At 41.9% G+C, this 22,411-nt stretch overlaps 1 protein-coding gene across 2 annotated transcripts in view; it reads right to left on the minus strand.

Moving 5' to 3' along the window:
• Positions 1–6,545: 6,545 nt before the first annotated feature.
• Positions 6,546–22,411, minus strand: part of TRAF6 (TNF receptor associated factor 6) — a 41,224-nt gene continuing 25,358 nt past the window's right edge. For both annotated transcript variants that reach the window (XM_075927505.1, XM_006124469.4), the window contains exons 3-7: positions 12,162–12,312; positions 11,326–11,484; positions 9,764–9,835; positions 8,522–8,599; positions 6,546–7,622 (exon numbers count right to left, since the gene is read on the minus strand). In XM_075927505.1, coding sequence (XP_075783620.1) covers positions 6,741–7,622; positions 8,522–8,599; positions 9,764–9,835; positions 11,326–11,484; positions 12,162–12,312 — 1,342 coding nt within the window. In that variant the 3' untranslated portion in view covers positions 6,546–6,740. The remainder of the gene's footprint in view (positions 7,623–8,521; positions 8,600–9,763; positions 9,836–11,325; positions 11,485–12,161; positions 12,313–22,411) is intronic.

Genomic DNA, 22,411 nt, shown 5'->3' on the forward strand with positions numbered 1-22,411 from the left:
TTCTCTGGTCAATCATCATCTGTGGTCCTGTTGGTGCAGAGAGTCCTGGACCACAGGTTTAACCTCTAGAAGATCTCTTGAGGTACCTTTAAGTCATACAGTTCTATGAATAAGGCTGTTCTACACAGATAACAGAAACTGGAATGAAAAAATAGAAGGGAAAAGTTATCTAGCTTCTAGACACCTAAAATCCAATATATATAAATCACACCCCCCCACGCACAATATTTCAAAACACTAAAAGTTACAGGGACAGAACTACACACAAAATCTAAATTCAGCACTTCCCTCAAAATTTTAAAAGTTGGAAACAAGGCTAATCATCGCAACTTCATGGTTGTTTTAGATAACTTTATTCCAGATGTTTTGTTTTGTAATTCTGTGTCAATTGTGATCCACAATCTATTTATTCTGCTTTGAAGTATTGTTCAAGAGCATTCTTCAACCACCATAGCACAATGATTTCTTAAAAGAGACAGGTGATGCAAACATACTACAAAGATATATTTTATCACAGAAATTGAACTCTCAAACAATGCCAGCTTCAAAAGAGAGATTAAATGATATTAACAACTAAGACCGTACATATCTGAATGGCAACTCAACTGTCTAGCATTTAAGCTCTACTGATTTCTTCCCACCAGCTGAAATTACATTCTCACATGTGTGATGTGACAGACAGTTCTGGAACTGCACTGGTGGCAAAGATAATTTGGAAAAAAAAATAGTTGAGTTAGTTCTGCATAGATAAGGTCATAAAGTTAGTAAAATAGAATATATGTGGCTGATATTTCACATATTGGCTCAAAGTCTCCCATGAAAGCTCTGTGGTTAAATCAGCTTGGCATTGGGTTAGAATTCCATAGTGCAACCTTTAATGAGTACATGATAGATACATCAGCTAAAATTGTTAATGTTATACTGGAAAAAATTCAAAAAACCATTTTTTCCTAATTCCTCTTAGACTGTGCTCTTACATTACCCCCGTTTAAATAATAAAATATCCCGTTCTAAAGGGCAGCCCGCATATTGAATTTAGTTTCAAGTCAAAAGTACATTTTTAAAAAGCAGATTACTGTGCCTGGCCCGAGATGGGTTTTGGAAAAACAAATTTTAAGGATTTTGAAAGAGTAATAAAAATGGAACTCCTAGAAGTGTGAAGTTGGTACATCAGAGACCCATACATAGACTGGCAGGTAGTTGTTTAAAATGATGCGCTAAACACCTTAGTGAAGAGAGAGAGAGAAGAAATAAGAGATACCTGAATAAGTTTGAAATTTACCTCTCCTTTCTCCCTCTGTCCCCAGGAAGATGATCTGATTTTATTTCCTACACAATAAAAAGAGAAGGAAAGCAAGAAACAAGTATGTACTTGGAAAAGAATGGTTGTCTGAAAAGGAAGCAGAGAACTGATATCACACAAAATACAGTGCAAGTCAGAATGCAACCCCAACAAATGCTTTATAGATGTATGAGACAGGCACTGTTAAGTACAATCAAAGCCTAGCATTAAGAATGCTTCAACTTTATCTAAATATGGTCCCAGCTAAACTGCTGGAAGCATCTTGGGTAAGAACAGATTTTGGCCCATTGACTGTCCAGACCCACTATGTAAAAACAGGATTTAGCTGGAAGTACACAGCTCTGAACATAATAAAACCTCCCTAATGTTATAGATGCTTAAGCAGCAAAACCCAGACATGCAGACACCCAATTCAAACGAACCTGCTGCTCACATTTGTATTTTCTAGGGATGTAAGCGACTAGTCAACTATCCAATAAGTAAACGCTTATCAGATAGTCGACTAGGCCCTCAACTAGTTGCTTTCTCTCTCCCCTCCCCCGCTTCTGTCAGAGGCAGCAAGGGGAAGGGGCAGGAGCCAGTGCTGGGGACAGCTGAGTTAAAAGTCCCCCCCATCATCTCCACAGGGGGCAGGAGAGTAGCAGAGACCAGGCACAAGCTGGAAATCAGCAGTCCCAGACACTGTGACTCTGCTTTTTAAATATACTGTATTAAGAGCCTATCAGCTCTTAATATATTAAAAAAAAAAAAAAAAGAAGTGCAGCGGGGGGGGGACCGAGTGCGAGCTGGGCCTGCTGATTCCCGGCTCGTGCTGTGTCCTCCCTGCTGCGCTTTAAGGCTCTTAATACATTTAAAAGGCAGCGCTGCAGCGGAGTTAGCTCCTGAGGCCAGGGAGCTAACTCTGCTGTGGCTCCCCCACTTATCGAAAATCCATTGACTAGTCGATTAGTTAATTAACCTATATTTAACATCCCTAGTATTTTCCATGGAAGAGGTGGTCTATAAGTGCAGAGACGAGCCACTCAGACTGCAAAACAACATTCCCTCCTACACGCCACCCACATTACAGATTAAGAGGCTGGGATGCTATGAAAACAGCTTTTCCAGGGCATAGAACAGGCAAAAAACAAGCGTCATTATAACACGGTGCCCTGACAATGTAGTTTGTAACAGACTGGACCTTTCTGCATTAACTGTCCTCCCTTGCAGTCGTTGGCCTTTGTTGGGGCTACTTGGAAGAGGACCAACACTGGGGCTGTTCTGTAACAATATTAACACTACATGCCAGCTTCCTCAAATCAGAAAACTATCCCATGCTGATTGGGAGATATTCATTCATTTATGCATGGCCCACTTCCCTATTTTCTGTATTAAACTATCTATATGTTTATCCTGATAGCAGGACAAATAAGGCATATTTTGTGCTTTAAAATGTACTCTTTATATACAAGTCTTAAGATACTGTAAAGTTAAAAATAATTTTATACATTAAAATCCATTATTCTTCTATTAGCAGCAGTGAGTTTGGGCTTACCAGCTTCTAATGCAGAAGACTAAAAAATTAATATGGGATGCAGACTGTTTAGAACAGGGGCTGTGCAGTAATATTTGATGAAGGGTGACTCCAAGACTTTGGTAAGTGATCAAGGGCTGCACTTTTCTATAAGGGAGGTGTGGGGCCTGTGATGGAGGCTGGATGCAGAAGGGAGCTCGGGGTAGGAAAGTAGGGTGCATGAGAGAGTGTGGCATCTGAGAGGGGGAAGAAGGGGATTATGACTTGGGGCAGGAGATTGAGGTGCAGGGTCAGAGAAGGGTTATGGGTATAGGGCAGGTGGCTGTCCCGGAGGAGGGGGTATAGGAGAGGGTGCAAAATCTGGGAAGGAATTGTGACCTGAGGGAAGATGAGTGCAGAAGGTTTGAGTGGTGACCTGGGACAGGGAATTGGGATGTGGGAGGAGGTGGGTGCTAGAAATAGGCTCTGGCTAGGAAGCACTTACCTAGAAGGCTCTCGGCCAGCTGCCCAGTGGGATACAGAGGCAGGCTATTTACCTGCTGCTGTCCCAGGTTGCTCAAAATGGCTGCCTGCTCCCTCAGTTTCTCTCTTTGCTCCATGTGTGGGGGAGTGGAGAGGGGAAAGGCGGAAAAGACTTTTTAGTCTATGGGAGCTGCAATGATTGGGGCAGAGGCAGCACTTGAAGTCTCGTTCCTGCAAAGGGAGCAGCCAGCCATTATGAGCAGCAGAGAGCCTGCATCGGGGCATTGACGGGGGCCAGATCAAAAGGCCTGGCAGCACAAATCTGGCCTGTGGGCCGTAACTTGCCCACCCTAGTCTAGAAAACCAAGAAATAGGTACACCAGGAATCTCCCTTTTCTTTTAAAGTGAATGTAGTGTTTGTGAAAGGTGCCACTACAGAAACTAGAATGTGCTTGTTTATGATAAGAACAGATGGCAACGCCTGTTCACCCACATTGTTCCACTAGCAAGCTACCATCCTGTTCTCTTCTAGGTCATGAGGGTGGCTAATCTACTATGCTGGAGCTATCCAGTTCAGCAAGCCACTGTCACTTGTTCAGCAAGCCACTGTCACAGTTCAGCAAGCCACTCAACTGCCATTTGACAGAAATGAGGTTAGCTCTCTGGTAAGCTTGGAACAAGTCAGGTGTGACAAGAGGTAAAAGTTTCCATGATCCTCAAGCCATCTAGTTTAGTAGTTCTTCCTCTGTCTTCATCTGACAAATACGATCTACCACTACAGAAAGCAGTCCTACCAGTACAGAACTTTAACCCCCTTCAGCACCACCTTAGTTATAGTTAAGTGTGTCAGCCATGTTTCTACACAATTGCAAACAACGTGAAACAAACATTTTGGGAGGAGGGACAAAGAATAAATAAGTTACAAGGAGGTCTAAAAGCCCACTTCTATTAGCATTTCTTCAGTGGACTCAGTACATTCATGGGAAACATTTGGTTAGCTTGTCTGGGTCTGTATTGCATAGATTTTGCAGAATGCTTTTCAGAAGTCTAAGATTGGATCAATACCGTCATGAGGGTTCCTGTTTGAATGTTCATGAACATAATTCTCTGGGAGGTAAAAAGGTAGAAACCTCTACAGATTCCTAAAGAGTGTGGACTGAGTCCTAAACCTCACTCCATATTGCAAAAGGTGCATGGTAAATTCAAAGTGCTAGAGAGTTTCCCCTTCTGTGCATTCCCTTGCTAAGCTATAAAGAGCCTCAAATAGTCTGTGCTTTTGTTTTCTTCCTCTTTTCTTCCCATTTAGATTTAAGTCAAATTAGAAACTCCAAAGTGACTATCTCCTCAGAAATGGTCTGAGGTAAATAGGATGAAGTTTAATAAGGACATATGCAAAGTACTCCACTTAGGATGGAGCAATCCGTTTCCCACATACAGAACGGGAAGTAGCTGTCTAGGAAGGAGTCCTGCTGAAAGGGATTTAGGGGGTCATACTGGACCACAAAGTTAAACATGAGTCAACAGCGTGACACTTGCCAAAAAAGCAAACATGGTTCTGGGATGCATTAACAGGAGTGTTGTGAGCAAGACACGGTAAGTCATTCTTCTGCTCTACTCTGCACTGATTAGGCCTCAGTTAGAGTACTGTGTCCAATTCTGGGCATGTTTTAAGAAAAATGTGGAAAAATCGGAGAAAGTCCAGAGAAAATCAACAAGAATGACTGAAGGTCTAGAAAACATGACTGAAAGAAGGCTGAAAAAATTGGGTTTGTTTAGTTCAGAAAAGAGAAAACTGAGAGGGGACTGGATAGTGGTGTTCAGGTATCTAAAAGGGTGTTACAAGGAGGGAGGGAGAAAAAAATATTCTCCTTGGCCTCTGAGGATAGAACAAGAAGCAATGGGCTTAAATTGCAGCAATGGAGGTTTAGGTTGGACATTAGGAAAAACTTCCTGTCAGGGTTGTTAACTTCCCCTTGGGTAGTGGTGGTCCTACAGGAACACCATTCCACTCAGCATCAGCTGTGACAATGTTGTATTCACCCACACTCTGAATTGTCCAACCTGTGAGCAGCCCTACAACACGGGTGGGTCCAGTCTGCTCACCAGCCTTGCCCTGGTCAGCCCCTCCTCCACGTCACATGGCTGCTTCTCTCAATGTTTGCACTGCCTGGCAGAAGCTGGTCACAATGGGAAGTGCTTGTGCACTGCAGCCACTTGGTGCATGTCCCAGCATTTGCAGCACCAGCAGCCTCCTGGTGACTGTGTCCATTTTAGTTAAAGCAGATGCTTGACAGTGAGGGTGGCAGTGGGTGCAGGGTAGCTCCGATTCTCCCAGGTATAGGAAGTTACTGTGCCTGGTTGTGAGCAGCAGCAGTGTTTTGGGCCTTGGTGCTTCAAGCCTGTGGCTCAGAAAAGGGAGAGGAACACACAAAGGGACAAACCAGCTGAGATTGAAGGGCAGACAGGGAGACAGCTGGATGAGCAGGGGTGATGTCTAGTTGGGTAGGAGCACAAAAGGTCAGTCAAGAGCACAGAGGCACTGAGGCAGGTGTGCAGGCACAGAAAAAATCCCACAGGTCAGAGGAGCAGACAGGCATACACAAAGCCCTCATTGAGGACAACTGCTCTATAGCCCTCAAGGAAGGGCAGAAAAGGGGATGGTCTCAGAGCACCTGCTGAAATTGGAGCCAGAAAGCTGGAGGTGCCATAACCCCGGAGCAAACAGGAGCAACTTCTTTGGGATTCTGGGTCTTGCTTGGTAGGGAGATGTGATGTGGAGCAGCCCCCCTCTCTCTCATCCTGCCTGTCCCCTGGCTCTTAGCTCTCCTATGCTAAGCACTGCTAGCCTGAGCCCTAGATAATCCTACTGCTTTACCCTTTACTACCCTCACATGACCCTATAAAATCCCTCGTTTCCATCTGCTTCCCCCATCTTCATCCCCTGAACTCTGCCCCTTTTGGTGGCTTTCTAGTACTTTCAGATTTAGAACACCTGGGGCATTTAGCTTCAATGCACAGGCTTCCAGAAGTGTAATTTGACCCAATTTCCCACAGTGTAGAAAGAGAGGTGCTTCAATAAATTCTCATGGAAGAATTTCACCTTTTATGATACACCAATACTTCCCTAGGTTAGCTTAATATGTGAGCAAAGAACAAGAAGTAGTATTTAAAACATGACCCACACCAATACTTCCCTAGGTTAGCTTAATATGTGAGCAAAGAACAAGAAGTAGTATTTAAAACATGACCCACACACAAGAGGAGAAAGCCTGTGTATCAAAAGAGGTAAATTCTATTTCAGTGTAATCAACAGTAATAACCTGCAAAACGGCATTGTTCAACCCAGGTAACCACTCTTATGAAGCTTTTTCCCTCTGGGAAACCCCTCTGTTCAGTCTTTGTCCTTCCATTCTGTTGTGCAAGAACAGCAGGGGACGGCTCTCTTAGTTAGGGCACAAGAGACTATACAGCCCCATTAGTACTGCGAGGCTGAAAGCCCTCTCGCCGTACACTGTTCAAGTCTAAGCGAGTTACAATCTCACAGCGCACCAGGAGAGTGTCATCTTTTACATAGGTTCTTTGCTTCAAAGTTTGCAGGTGCATGAATGTCACATAACCAAAACCTTTTGGGTTGCGGTGGGCTGTTGGTCTCTGGAAGGCCAGAAGCTCAGGTTTGGTTTCCATGACTTCTTCATGATTCTGTCTTTCAAGTCCTTCTGACTGATCCAAAATAGAAAGTCGTATGGTCCCCTGAAATGGCCAAGGCAGATGACTGTCATATTTTCCTTGCATAGTATGGACAAAGAGGGATATAAAGTTAGCACAGCGTTGAGAATTTGGTAACTGGATATGCAGGCGCAAACACAGTTTGTAGCCTGGTTTCCCAGTGTAGAAGCCAGGGCTGTGGATCACAACAGGTTTCTCTTCTTCTTGGGCTTTCAGATGTGTGCTGAAGTTCTCAATCCTCCAGATGTAAATGCCATTACATTGCTGCGCCTCCATTTCGGTGAGTTTTTCCTCTAGATTTTGGATAGTGCGTTTGAGGTCTGTGACATGAACGCTCTGAGTCTCCATCTTAGCAATGAGCTCTCTGATTTGGTGATCTTGTCTTACCAGGCGACCTTCCAACTGCTGAATGGTTTCCTTGAAGTTCTCAACATCTGGGTTGCAGTCATATGGGGCAGGTGGGACATGCGAGAAGAGAGATGACTCAAAGGCTACACCACTGAGGAAGGTCATGGGAGTTGTGGCAGTAATACTAAGACTCCGGAGACTCTGAGCCATCATTCTCATGTGAACCTGAGTAAACTCTTGCATATGATGTGCCAATTCATTCCTCTGCATCTAAAATTTAAAAAGACATGGCATCAGAAACACATCAAGCAGCAAAAACATTTCCTGCAACTAAGCTGCAAAGTAGCAGGCTTCAAAGATAAACTGTAGTACATAATAGAAGAGGCTTTAGCTAACACAGATCAACTGGAACAAGAACTAACACAAACTTAGTGATTTGACAAAGCGAAGTCAAGTCCAACAGAAAGGACTTATTTTGGACCAGCCTTAAGATCAGACAACTCAGAAAAATGACCAGTTCAGGTGCCTACAGACACAAATAGCATTAATGCAAAACAATTTGTTAAAATCATGATGAAAAAGGCAGCAATTCCTCCAATGCCTTGCATAAATTTAATACTGCCATTATCCTGTTAGCTATTAGTAATGGCTACATTGCGGTAGTGGCATCAGAGCTCTGAATATGACAGTGTATTCAGGAAAGGCCAGGAGAGCTACCCATTAGAGAGAAATATATTAAAAGGAAATACTGTAATTAGAAAACTTGGAACTTTTCCCATTAGCACAATTTCACCAAAATCATGAGTGAGGATCATAGAGAATATTTCAAATCTATATTACCTTTCTCTAAACTATAAGAGTTACGTAAATAAGGCAATGTTACAGAACATAATTGGTATTCAAGCTAAATATATACTCTTGAACCACCAGGTAAGAACAGCAAAATAAAACCACCCAATAAATAAAACAGATTTAGGGCGGACTTTGCTAAAGGATGCAAGCACTGGTCCAATCAAGCTTTCACTGCCTTCAACAGGAGCTGAATCAGGTCAATGCTGACAGCTTTGGAAAGTTGCTCTATAAAAATCAAGCCCAGAAAGTGAGAGAGACTAGATGAGAGAAACTGAGGAGATCCTTGTATTGACGATGTGCCTAAAACAAAGAATTACCTTTTCGGGACATCCAAAGGCACTGTATGTACATGGTACTGGAACAGTCGGGCAGTCATTATCATAATGATTAGGCATCTAAAACCAAAATGAAAGTTACGATAAATTTTTCATTAAGAGGAATAATTTACATTCTTCTCTTCAGACCAACGTGTTCTTGCTTTAGAAATGAAATGACGCTATTCAGAGAACTTGATGAAAAGGTTAGCTACAGCGTGTGCCAAGCACACACCAATGATCCAGTCTAAACATGTGGCTATCCTTAAATACAATAAATTCCAAGATTTTAATGCCATCATGAGAAATCACACCCCACCAATTTGCATTTGAATAGACACTAAGTATTAAAGACCATTTAGTAAATTGGAAAGTAAATGCAATGACATCACTGTAAGTCATCCCAGTGTAATATTCCTTAATAACTATTACATGCCGTAAAAAGACTCCTGAAAAAGGATTATAGTTATGTTGACCTAGACGGTGACAGATGTCTCCAAAGGCAATTACCTCATTGCACATTTTTATAGACAGTATGTTTACATTTTACTTTAGAACTGATCAGAGCCTTGAACAAATTCGCTTTCCAGGATCAGCCACAAGTACATGCAGTTGTTGAAATCTTATTTGACTCCATGCAAGATCACCATCATAGCCAGGCACTTTGCGATATACTCCATGGCTCCTATCCAGAAGATTTCCTGCACAGTAGTTTGCTACCAACAATCCATGTGTTTCAATTTCACTAGAACTGCAACTTCAGACTGGAACACCATTTAGAGCAGTAGTTCTCAACCAAGTGTCTTCAAGTAGGTTTCAGGAGGTCTGACAAGCATGACTGACATTAAGACTTGCTAGAGACCAAGGCAGAAAGCTGGAGCCCCACTGTGAAGGACTGCAGTTCAGGGCCCCGAGCTCCCGCCACGAGGGCTGAAGTCAAAGCCCGAGTAACTTAGTTTTGCAGTGCCTCTGGTAGAGTGGAGCTCGAGGCAACTGACCTGCATCCTACTCCTTAATGCCAACCAAGGCTTTTTTATGAAGAAACACTTGTTGTGACAAATGGGCATCAGAGAAAAAGATTAAGAACCCCAGGACAGTTTGACATGTGAGGGATCAGATGAGTTACCATAAAATTTTAAATTATTTGCAGCTAGATGCGTTAAATATTATTATTTATAAAATAATATTATTATTTAGGATGTACTCCAACCCAACACATGGACATATGAAGAAGTAGATTCTTACCTGCTCTCTAATAAGCACTGTATTGCAGTATTCACAGCACACATTTGCAAGTGGGCAGTTCTGGTCATGAAGCTTTGATTTTTGAAAAGGTGAGAAAGAAAAAGAAAACTATTAGAAACAAATAAATGATTATTAAAAGAGAAGGAAGCATTGATTAGCCTGTGTTCTCAATGTTTATGTAAAATTCTTGATCATTTATTTAAGACTCGAGCTTTTTATCTTGCAAATTGGGAAACAGGAAAGTAACCTCCTTTTGATGCCTGAATATTTGAGTCTCTCAACTTACCTGAATTTTTTAACATTTTGACCAAAAAAAAAAAAAAAGGTGAAAACGGCCACAAATATAATGTACATTAAAATGGAAAGTTTCAATGGCAAATTTGCAAGTTCTTTTCAGATAAGCCTAATATCCTCCTAAGATAGATTAGGTGTATATAGAAGATAATGAAATGAAAGCTCAAAACACTGACACTAGATGCTCAAGGTCATCCAGGAGTCAGAATCAGAGTTAAGAAGAAAATCCAGAAGTTTTGTTCTTATTCTCTTGTTCTAAGGTATTGGAGCACATCCTTGTTTCCAGCAGGTAACATATTTCTTGCTCTGAATACAAAGCCCACCACACAATGTTCCCTCTAATTTTGTATTTCCATTTGTGAAATGACATAGGTTATGTTCATCAATATAGAGGGGTTAGTTATTCGATACATGGATAGTGTGTGTCGGGGGTGGCACTGAGGGGTTGGGGTGAAGGAGGGACTCAGAGCTGGGGCAGAGGGCTCTGGCTGGGGGGGAGTGGGTGTGCAGACTTTGGGGTTGGCTAGGATGTAGGCTGCTCCAGGGAGAGAGAACTATTCCCAGCCCTCTCTCACCGCTGCAGCTTGGGACCAGGTGAGAGGCGCCTCTCCACGGCCACCACAGCTTTGGGTGGAGGCCAGGGAAGGGGTGCCTGTCCCCCAGAAGCAACAGCTCTGGGAAAGCTCCAGGTTGAGTGATATGGCCAAGGAAGAGATTCCCCTCCCCACAAAAACAGAGTTGCTGTGGCCAGGTGAGAGGTGCCCCCTCCCTGCCAGCTCCCACACACAAAGTTGTCAGAGGCTGGCAGACAGAGATAGTGTGCTGAAGCTGCTCTGAGCCCTTCTGTGGGGCTTGTTAGAGGGAACCACATACCAGTAGTTTTGTCCTATCCTGTTATTCTCTTCCCTCCCCTACTCTTTTTTAAATCCACTGTGGACAGCTAATGCTGCTTTCTCTTTGTAAGGCCAAATTAAAAGGTCCCATGTTATGAAAACCCTTTCATGTCTCCATGCACCATACGATCTCTAAGAAAGGTTTAATCAAGCAGGACCCCAGCTTGGAACAAAAAGGGGGGGTAGGTAGGCTAGTCTTCACCAACCACAAGAGGACAAAGCAGAGGTCACAACCTCCTAATGCCCACCAGAAAGTGGTTTCTAGGTCAATTTACTATTCTGACGAAAGTAAATGTTCTCTATTAATACTGCACTAACAATTGAGAACAAATATTAGAGTGGATGAAAAATACTGTTGAATGTTTCAGTACATGCCTCTTGATCTTCATAACTCATAGATGTGGCACAATTTGGACAAGAGACTTGCCGCCGAGGGCATTCCAGCATCATGTGGTTTTGCAGCTGGTTCTTTTGGAAGGAGCCCTGACATTGCAGGCATTCCACACAAGAGAAGTCGCAATTTAGCTCATGTTCCTGCATAAGGATAACAAGACAACATAGTATTAGAAACCTCAAAAAGTGCTCCAGGTACCAGCACAATAAAGCAAAATGGCTTCCAAATCCTGTAATATTCTTTTACGCCCTAATCCTTCAAAAAGATTTGCCCTTCAACCCAATGCCTCAATGATTTTAATCACAGTTCATAAGGGAGGGCTCCATAGCAGAATCAGAGTTTGAACAGAACTATAAATTCAAAGCACTATATAAATACTAAGATTTGAAGATTTGTCATATGGTTACTTTTTTAAGTTTAAACACATTGTTTAATTGGACACAGCTACCAGGATTATTAAAAAAAAAGTTTATTCAGATTGTTTGAGCAGGTATTAAATGGAATTTTGGACACTAGACATAAAAAGTGCTAACTTATATAACATAATTGCTTAAAATTGTAAATGGCAAAGACAGTCCAAAAGGAAATTTAACATGATAGGCACTCTCTTTTGCTGTATGCAAGCTGTGACATACAGCCTCAGGTAAGATAACCACGATCAGCCACTTATTTCTTTCCATTCAAGCAAGAGAACCCGTCTTGGTGCTTGACCAAACTAACGGTGGATTTGAAACCCAATCACTACATTGAATCATTTGCAAGATTTTTTTTTTAAATTTCAAAATGTGAAATGTTCCGTTTTTCAAATAATTTTTACCTCTAGATGTCTCAGCTCCATCTTCTGAAGGCAGCCCTTGTTGGGACATCTCACACTCAGTGAAAGGATTTCCCGTTTGGCAAAGTTGTCAGGGAATAGCTGGTTTTCAAGTAGAATTTCATTGTCTACTGGACATTTGTGACCTGCATCTCTACCACGAGAAAAAAAAAAAAAAAAAAAAAAAAAAAAAGAGGATGAGGGTATATGTATGCACAAGAAGAAAAAATATCTAGCAGATCTCAGACTTCTTTTCTTATCATTTTAAAATCTTCTCTTGGATCACTAATGACACCTATGAAAAAAGTCTGTCATATTGTCATGATAAAGTTTTAAAGCAGTAACTGGAAATAATGTCAATACCTAACCAACTAGCAGGAATTATGGCATACAATATCCTGGTAACTAATGTGAACACAAAGCTAAATGTATGTAATTTCAAAATAATTCCATTTGTAGCAACATTCCTTTGGGTTAAAATAGTGTTAAGTTTTCTCAGTTCTAGCTGGACGGGTGCACTGGTAATCATTCTTGGAATAAATCTGCCAAGAGGCTGCAGAAAGGCTAATTATTTTAGGGTCCCATTTATGTAGTCATTTCCTGAACAATTCCTATTAAAGTCAATAGGAACACAAGGAATTTGGAAGCAGCCATTTAAAAAAGTTCTTCACCTTCACCCTTCTCTTATTAACACCCATGACTGAAGTTGAGAAGCAAGTAATTCTATTTTTTCCAGTTTGTTACTTTATATTTGATAGAACTTTTGTCTGATCAGTTTCCTTGTTAACCTCTGTGAAATCAGTTAGAATCTTTTGTTTGGTGTCTTCCATGCAACATGGAAAGGAGAAAAGCTACTGGGGAGAAGTCTTAAGAATGTAATGCTCAAGACACGAATATGACAGGGATTGGGGCAGATATATTTAAAGCAATTTTAAGAAAATTGAAATTGACTAGTTTTCAAGTGGTGCCCCTTAAAAAGCTTAATGTACCATTTTTACAATTCATAGATGAACAAGGCACTTTAAATTATATAATAAAAAAAGAGCAATTCAAATAGCAATTTGCCCATACTGTCCCCCACCTCCCAACTTTTGTCTGAAACAGCAGAGATTACCTGAAACCTGCTGCCTTCAAGTATGAACTAAACTCAATGCACATGGAAAAATACAAAGTTAATACAGTTAAACAGAAGAGTAAGATCAAAGCTTGAGAGGTGTGGTGCTAATGGACAATATTGCTAGTGTGAAAAAACGGTGGATTTAACAATGCTCTAAGTGAGCTGGGAAACAGAGGGCATTTGCCCTTCAAAGTTCATTAGATTTGAGGGCCAGAGAGATAGATAAATTGGGTGGGGATAGTGGTATTTGTCTGATAAGGAACTGATTAGCCAGCACCTACTTTTGTTAGCATTACTGTTACAGAAAAAGGAGGTAAGTTTAGACTTTAGAAAGAGACAATAAACTTCCTTTATGGTTTTACTTTTAGGAGATGGTTTGCCACAAGTTAGCATTTCACTCCTAAACAAACGGAAAAAACAATGCAGTAGCAAGGCAGTTTCAAACCTCACAGCTCCCCAGCCCTAACTCTGCTTTCGGTGTCACAATTCACATTCACTCTGACAGCCTACAACCGGAAGCTGGCTGTTACAAGTATAATGTGGTGCAACATATTACAAACTTCCTGATTCTAATTAAGCTTATAGGTAGCAGCTGAACCACATTAAATAAAAATCAGCATTTTTTTCCCACAGCCAGGGAAATGGGAATTGCCTCAGCACTACAATGGGACTCCCACCCACCCACACCTTGACAGCATTTGGGATACTCAATGATTGTAGAGTACTATCTAAATGCCAATTACTTACAACATATTTTTAGTAACGTGTTTGTGAATTTGAAGCATGTAACCATTTGCGAATGTGACATCAAGACTGGGTTAGAGCCAAACTAGGTGTGGGAAGATCTTATACACACTTCTCTCACACAGTTCAATATATGCACCTCAGTATCAATTTGCATTGCTTGTTATTCCCAATTGGGAGCTTTCCCACAGAAGTGCTCATTTGCTCTGCTCCAGGCTCTGCCCTCACGCCTCTCCTTCCCCAACTCCCACCACCCCTTTCTAGCTCAGCGCCCTGTTTCCCCAAGTGCCTCCTGCATGCGGATGATCAACTGATCACTGGAAGTGGGAGGTGCTGGGAGGGAAAGGGAAGAGCTGACCATCAGGCCTGCCAGGCCACTATTTTTAACCCATGGGTGCTCTAGTCCCAGACCACCCAAAGAGTCAGTGCCTATACTTTCTTGAGAATCATGAACTTCAGAGGGGGTAGCTGAGTTAGTCTGCATCAGGGAAAACTTAAAAAACAACAAATAGTCTAGTAGCAATTTAAAGACTAACAAAACATGTAGATGGTGGTATGAGCTTTCATAGGCACAACCCACTTCTTTAGATGACCAAAGTGTTGGAAGTCCAGATCCAAGAATAAATAAGGGAGGAGGTGGGGAGAAGAAGGAAAAAAAATTGAAGGGGAGGTAGGTTCTTTCCGGTAACCATGCCACACAATCACATCATAAGCATCCAGGAACCCAGCCCTGCAACCAACTGCGGTGACAACTCTGCCCACATATCTATACAAGCGAATTCATCACTGGAGCCAACAACATAAGCTACAAAATCAAAAGGTCATTTGACTGCACATCCAGTAATTTGATCTATGACATCAAATGCCAGCAATGCCCCACTGCTAGCTATATTATATATGAGAAACTAGACAGTCTCTACAGGAAAGAATCAATGGACACAAATCAGATATACGTAAAGGGAACATACAGAAGCCTGTTGGGAAACACTTTAATCTTCCTAATCACTGTTTAAAAGATCTTCAAGTCTCCCTAGTTTGAGCTAGGGATGCAAATGTAGGCGACCAAAATTGCTAATGAAGCGGGGATTTAAATATCCCGTACTTCATTAGCATGATCTCGCCGGCGTGTTACTCCGCTTAACAGCTGATTTGAACCAGGAAGTGCGCGCCAGGATGCATTAGTTCGAACCTAACCCCTTGGTTCGAACTAACATTACTCCTCATTTTTTGGTTCAAACTAACGCGTCCCGGCATGCACTTCCTGGTTCGAAATCAGCTGTCGAGCGGAGTAACGTACCGGCGAAATCATGCTAATGAAGCGGGGATATTTAAATCCCCATTTCATTAGCAATTTCTATCACCTACATTTGCATCCCTAGCTCAAACGAGGGAGCAAGTGTAGACGTACCCTAACTTGGCTACTGCCTGAAGCTTAAGAAACAACAATTAGTCTAGTAGCATCTCAAAGACTAAATAGTTACAAGAGGCTGATAAGAACCATTAGTTTGCACTTGGAAAGGAAGATGACCGGACACCAGATTCTACACAGACATCAAGAACCATTATCACATTCATTGTTTGGTTGGTTGATAATATGCAAGCCATCCAATATCACATTCAAACCATCAGCATAAGAATTAAATTTGTGAATAAAGTTAAGCTCCAATCCTTTCTCTGTGTATGTGGCTTGTGGAATTGGTCTGAAACAAAACAGTGACTTGGAGATCCATTAATGAGTATCCATGGTAAGTTCTGCTGTGAGCTGGTGTTTCTGACAGGGACAAGAATTACGAGCAAGTAACATGAGAATATTGTTTTTGCTGGTGATCTAAATCCATCCATTAAAGACAAAGCCACTACATATATAACCTCTAACAATTGCTAGACAAACTTCTGGCAGACTGAGTGGGTTAACTGAAAAACGTAATAATGACTCTATAACAGGATTGCTTTGCTCTGGTTGTATCTTCCATACACCTATCAATGAATACTTAGATTGGGGAAGACACAGGAAGCATAAAGGAGGAAAATCAAAAGTGAACTAGCTTAGTCAGGTTATAAATGACAATTGCTACTAGAGAAAGCTCAATGGAAAAAAGTTAATTGGAGAAACCCGAAAAAAAGAGATAAAGGTAACATCTATCCTATTCCCAGCCTGACAGGGAACATAAGAACGGCCGTACTGGGTCAGACCAAAGGTCCATCTAGCCCAATATCCTGTCTGCTGACTGTGGCCAGCACCAGGTGCCCCAGAGAGGGTGGACTGAAGACAATGATCAAGCGATTTGTCTCCTGCCATCCTTCTCCAGCCTCTGACAAACAGAGGCCAGGGACACCAATTCTATCCCCTGGCTAATAGCCTTTTATGGACCTAACCTCCATGAAATTATCTAGCTTCTCTTTAAACTCTGTTATAGTCCTAGCCTTCACAGCCTCCTCTGGCAAGGAGTTCCACAGGTTGACTACACGCTGTGTGAAGAACTTTCTTTTATTAGTTTTAAACCTGCTATCCATTAATTTCATTTGGTGTCCTCTAGTTCTTCTATTATGGGAACTAATAAATAACTTTTCTTTATCCACCCTTTCCACACCACTCATGATTTTATATACCTCTATCATATACCTCCTCAGTCTCCTCTTTTCTAAACTGAAGAGTCCCAGTTGCTTTAACCTCTCCTCATATGGGACCCATTCCAAACCCCTAATCATTTTTGTTGCCCTTTTCTGAATCCTTTCCAAGGACAAAATATCTTATTTGAGGTGAGGAGACCACATCTGTACACAGTATTCAAGATGTGGGCGTACCATAGTTTTATACAGAGGCAGTAAGATATTCTGGGTCTTATTTTCTATCCCTTTCTTAATAATTCCTAGCATCCTATTTGCCTTTTTGACCGCCACTGCACACTGTGTGGAAGTTTTCAGAGAACTATCCATGATAACTCCAAGATTTCTTTCCTGATTTGTCATAGCCAAATTAGCCCCCATCATACTGTACGTATAGTTGGGGTTATTTTTCCCCGATGTGCATTACTTTACACTTATCCACATTAAATTTCATTTGCCATTTTGTTGCCCAATCACTCAGTTTGGTGAGATCTTTTTGGAGTCCCTCACAGTCTGCTTCTGTCTTGACTATCCTAAACAGTTTGGTATCATCCGCAAACTTTACCACTTCACTGCTTACCCCTTTCTCCAGATCATTTATGAATAAGTTGAAAAGGATTGGTCCCAGGACTGACCCTTGGGGTACACCTCTAGTTACCCCTCTCCATTCTGAAAATTTACCATTTATTCCTACCCTTTGTTTCCTGTCTTTTAACCAGTTCTCAATCCAAGAAAGGACCCTCCCTCTTATCCCATGGCCATGTAATTTACACAAGAGCCTTTGGAGAGGGACCTTGTCAAAGGCTTTCTGAAAACCTAAGTATACTATATCTACTGGATCCCCCTTGTCTGCATGTTTGTTAACTCCTTCAAAGAGTTTTGTCCAACAAATTATGTTCTTCTACATGCCTCACAATTTTATTCTTTACTATTGTTTTGACTAATTTGCCCGGTACTGAGGCTTACCCATCTGTAATTGCCAGGATTGCCTCTAGAGCCCTTTTTAAATATTGGTGTCACGTTGGCTACCTTCCAGTCATTAGGTACGGAAGCCGATTTAAAGGATAGGTTACAAACCACAGATATTAGTTCAGCAATTTCCCATTTGAGTTCTTTTAGACCCCTTGGATGAATGCCATCCAGTCCCGGAGATTTGTTAACATTAAGTTTTTCTATTTGTTCCAAACCTCCTCTAATGACACTTCAATTCGGGACAGTTCCTCAGATTAATCACCCACAAAGGACAGTGCAGAATTGGGAATCTCCCCAATGGCTTTATCGTCCTCGATTGCTCCTTTTATATCTCGATCATCTAGGGGACCCACAGGTTTTTTTAGCAGGCTTCCTGCTTCTAATGTACTTTAAAACGTTGTTATTTCTTTTTGAGTTTTTGGCTAGCTGTTCCTCAAAATCTTTTTTTGCTTTTATTACATTTTTACACTTGATTTGACCGTATTTATGTTCCTTTCCATTTATCTCACTAGGACTGGACTTCCACTTCTTAAAAGATGCCTTTTTGTCCCTTACTGCTTCTTTTACATGGTGGTTAAGCCACGGTGACTCTTTTTTAGGTCTCTTGCTATGTTTTTTAATTTGGGCCTCTATTATGGTGTCTTTAAAAAATTTCCATGCAGCTTTCAGGGATTAGGCTCTAGTCATTGTGCCTTTTAATTTCTGTTTAACTAACCTCCTCATTTTTGCGTAATTCCCCTTTTTGAAATTAAATGCCAGGGTGCTGGACTGCTGAGGTGTTCTTCTCACCACAGGAATGTTAAATGTTATTATATTATGGTCACTATTCCCAAGCGGTCCTGTAACGGTTATCTCCTGGACCTGATCCTGTGCTCCACTCAGGACTAAATCGAAAATTGCCTCTCCCCTTGTGGGTTCCTGCACCAGCTGCTCTAAGCAGTCATTTAAGCCATTGAGAAATTTTATCTCTGGTTCTCTTCCTGAGGTGACATGTATCCAGTCAATATGGGGATCATTAAAATCTCCCATTATTATGGAGTTCTTTATTTTGGTAGCCTCTCTAATCTCCCTCAGCATTTCAATGTCAGTGTCGCTGTCCTGGTCAGGTAGCCGGTAATATATCCCTACTGCTAATTTCTTATTATTGGAGCATGGAATTACTATCCATAGAGATTCTACGGAACATGTTGATTCATTTAATATTTTTATTTCATTTGATTCTACATTATCTTTCACATACAGTGCCACCCCACCACCCACTTGGCCTGCTCTATCCTTTAGATATATTTTATATCACGGTATGATTGTATCCCACAGATTTTCCTCATTCCACCAGGTTTCAGTGATGCCTATTATGTCAATCTCCTCCTTTAATAAATATGAGGTACTCTAGTTCACCCATCTTATTAGTCAGACTCCTAGCATTTGTGTAGCAGCACTTTAAAAATTTTCCACTGCTTATTTGTCTGCCCTTCCCTGATGCATTGGATTCCTTTATATGCGGTTGTTTGTCTGCTCTGGCCCACGGTTTGTCCTCTCCCCTCCTCTCTTTCTGCTTACATTTTTTTCCTTTTAAGCCCCACCCACATTCTGGTTAGGTCACAGACTTTCTTGGCAACGGTTCTCTTAACATCTCATGTGGGCAGGCCCTTTTCCTATAGAAGTAATTGAAATGGCAGGATTTTCAGTGAAGTTATTGAGTTAAAAACATTTAATTCTTCAGTGTTTAACTACTCTAATGAAAAGTAGCAGAGTTGTGTGCATTACACATTTAGATTCCTTGAGGAATTTTAGATTTGCTTTTAAAGATTGTTATGATTATTGCTACTGTAACTTCAGACTGGACAATATGCACTTTCCAAGGAAGGCATGTCGAAAAACATTTTAATCCTATGTTCCAGATGCTTTGTGGATAGGCTCTTTGGCAATGATGCTGCGATGGAATAGCTCCCACCGTTGGCAACCTTGAATCCGCTTTGCCATTTTGCCCTATAAATAAAAACTGTATTGCATGTTCCCTGGCTTCTACCACTAGTCAAATATTTGCAAGTCATTTGATTAGCTTTTCCTTTCAGCTGCTCAGTGCATTATTTGCCAGTGTCTGGGTGACAGGGGAGGGATCACGTGAGGATTACCTGTTGTGTTCCCTCCCTCTGGGGCATGTGGTATTGGCCACTGTCAGGAGACAGGATACTGGGCTAGATCGACCATTGATCTGACTCAGTATGGCTGGTCTTATGTGATTTTTTTTCCCTATTGTGCAGCTCTACCGACTGTTGGAAACTATTAGTCATTTGCTGCTGCTTCTGGCAGGTTTTCAACCAGTCTAGGGGTGGTTTTAGAGATAACCTCTTTTCCTGCACTATTACAGCATGTGTAATCTGTCAGAGTGCTTTGCTTGTGCCCCAATGCCCGCCCCAAACTGAAATGGGAGGGAAAGTGGAGGCAGAGTGTTTTTTCAGAGAGAGCATTTGACTGCAGAACTCAAGCCACTTATTTCTGCTAGTCCATTAGATGTATCATTAAGTATCAGAAAAATGCTCAAGCATTACATATGTTTTGGCCTGATGAGACTGTAGGGGACAGAAAACTTGAGTCACATTTTATTTTTAATTATTAAATGAGTGCTTGGAGATTGGTTTAGGGTAGCAAATTTTAGAAGTAAGCACCTGTGAATGACAGTCTGCAACTGTAGACAAAGCCTCAGAAGACATGGAAAAGCTGAAGTACTCAATGCTTTCTTTGCCTCTGTATTCACGGACAAGGTCGGCTCCTAGACTTCTGTGCTAAATGACGCAAGATGGGATGAAGATGGACAGTCCGTGGTGGAAAGAACAGGATAGGAACTATTTAGAAAAGCTAAACGTACACAAATCCATGGGTCCAGACTTAATGCATCTGAGAGTACTGAGGGAGTTGGCAAATGTCATTGAGGAGTCTTTGGCTATTATCTTTGAAAAGTCGTGGAGATCGGGAGAAATCCTGGATGACTGGAAAAAGGCAAATGTAGTGCCCATCTTCAAAAAAGGGAAGAAGGACGATCCAGGGACCTATAGGCTGGTCAGTCTTACCTCAGTTCCTGGAAAAATCATGGAAGGGATTCTTAAGGAATCCATTTTGAGGCACTTGAATGAGAGGAAAGTGATTAGGAATAGTCAGCATGGATTCACAAAGGGCAAGTCGTGCCTGACCAATCTGATTAGCTTCTATGATGAGGTAACTAGCTTGGTGGACATGGGAAAGTCAGTGGATGTTATATACCTTGACTTTAGCAAGGCTTTTGATACGGTCTCCCACAATATTCTTGCCAGCAAGTTAGGGGAATGTGGATTGGATAAATGGACAGCAAGATGGCTAGAAAGATGGCTAGAAGGCCGGGCCCAGCGGGTAGTGATCAATGGCTCAATGTCAGGATGGCGGTCGGTTTCTAGTGGAGTCCCCAAGGTTCAGTTCTAGGACCGGTTTTGTTCAATATCTTTATTAATGATCTGGATGAGGGGATGGATTGCACCCTCAGCAAGTTTGCAGATGACACTAAGCTGGGGGGAGAGGTAGATACACTTAAGGGAAGAAATAGGGTCCAGAGTGACTTACACAAATTGGAGGATTGGGCCACAAGAAATCTGATGAGGTTCAACAAGGACAAGTGTAGAGTCCTGCACTTGCGACAGAAGAATCCCAAGCATAGTTACAAGCTGGGGTCCAACCAGTTAAGTAGTAGTTCTGCAGAAAAGGACCTGGGGGTTACAGTGGATGAGAAGCTGGAAATGAGTCAACAGTGTGCCCTTGTAGCCAAGAAGGCTAATGGCATATTAGGTTGCATTAAGAGGAGCTAAGTAGTAGTTCTGCAGAACAGGACCTGGGGGTTACAGTGCATGAGAAGCTGGATATGAGTCAACAGTGTGCCCTTGTAGCCAAGAAGGTTAATGGCATATTAGATTGCATTAAGAGGAGCATTGCCAGCAAATCCAGAGATGTCATTATTCCCCTTTATTCGGCTTTGGTGAGGCCACATCTGGAGTAGTGTGTCCAGTTCTGGGCCCCCCCCCCTACAAAAAGGATGTGGACACATTGTAGAGGGTCCAGTGGAGGGCAACCAAAATGATTAGGGGGCTGAAGCATATGACTTATGAGGAGAGGCTGAGGGACTTGGGTCTGTTTAGTCTGCAGAAGCGAAGAGTGAGGGGGCATTTGATAGCAGCCTTCAACTTCCTGAAGGGAGGATCCAAAGAGGATGGAGAGAGGCTGTTCTCAGTAGTGACAGACGGCAGAACAAGGAACAATGGTCTCAAGTTGTGGTGGGAGAGGTCCAGGTTGGATATTAGGACAAACTATTTCACTAGGAGGGTGGTGAAGCAGTGGAAGGGTTACCTAGGGAAGTAGTGGAGTCTCCATCCCTAGAGGTGTTTAAGTCTCGGCTTGACAAAGCCCTGGCCGGGTTGATTTAGTTGGAATTAGTCCTGCGTAGAGCAAGGGGCTGGACTTGATGACCTTCTGAGGTCTCTTCCAGTTCTATGATTCTATGAACAGAGATGGGGAAGGACGAGAAACAAGTGGCAGAAGTAGTAATGGCTTAAAGGGAACAGATTTTTCATTTGAGTGATGACTGACAATTATATTGAACAGATAACTAAACATTTAAAAATCTCAGAGGGGTAGCCATGTTACTCTGTAACTAAAAAAAACCAACAATGGTCCTGTAGCACCTTAAAGACTAATAAAAATATATAAATAGTATCATAAGCTTTAGTGGGCACAACCCACTTCTTCAGTTGACAAATATGGAGCAAGTGGCACAGAGTTTGAAATATAA

The sequence above is a fragment of the Pelodiscus sinensis genome, chromosome 4, assembly GCF_049634645.1.
Source record: "Pelodiscus sinensis isolate JC-2024 chromosome 4, ASM4963464v1, whole genome shotgun sequence".
NCBI classification, from domain to species: Eukaryota; Metazoa; Chordata; order Testudines; family Trionychidae; genus Pelodiscus; species Pelodiscus sinensis.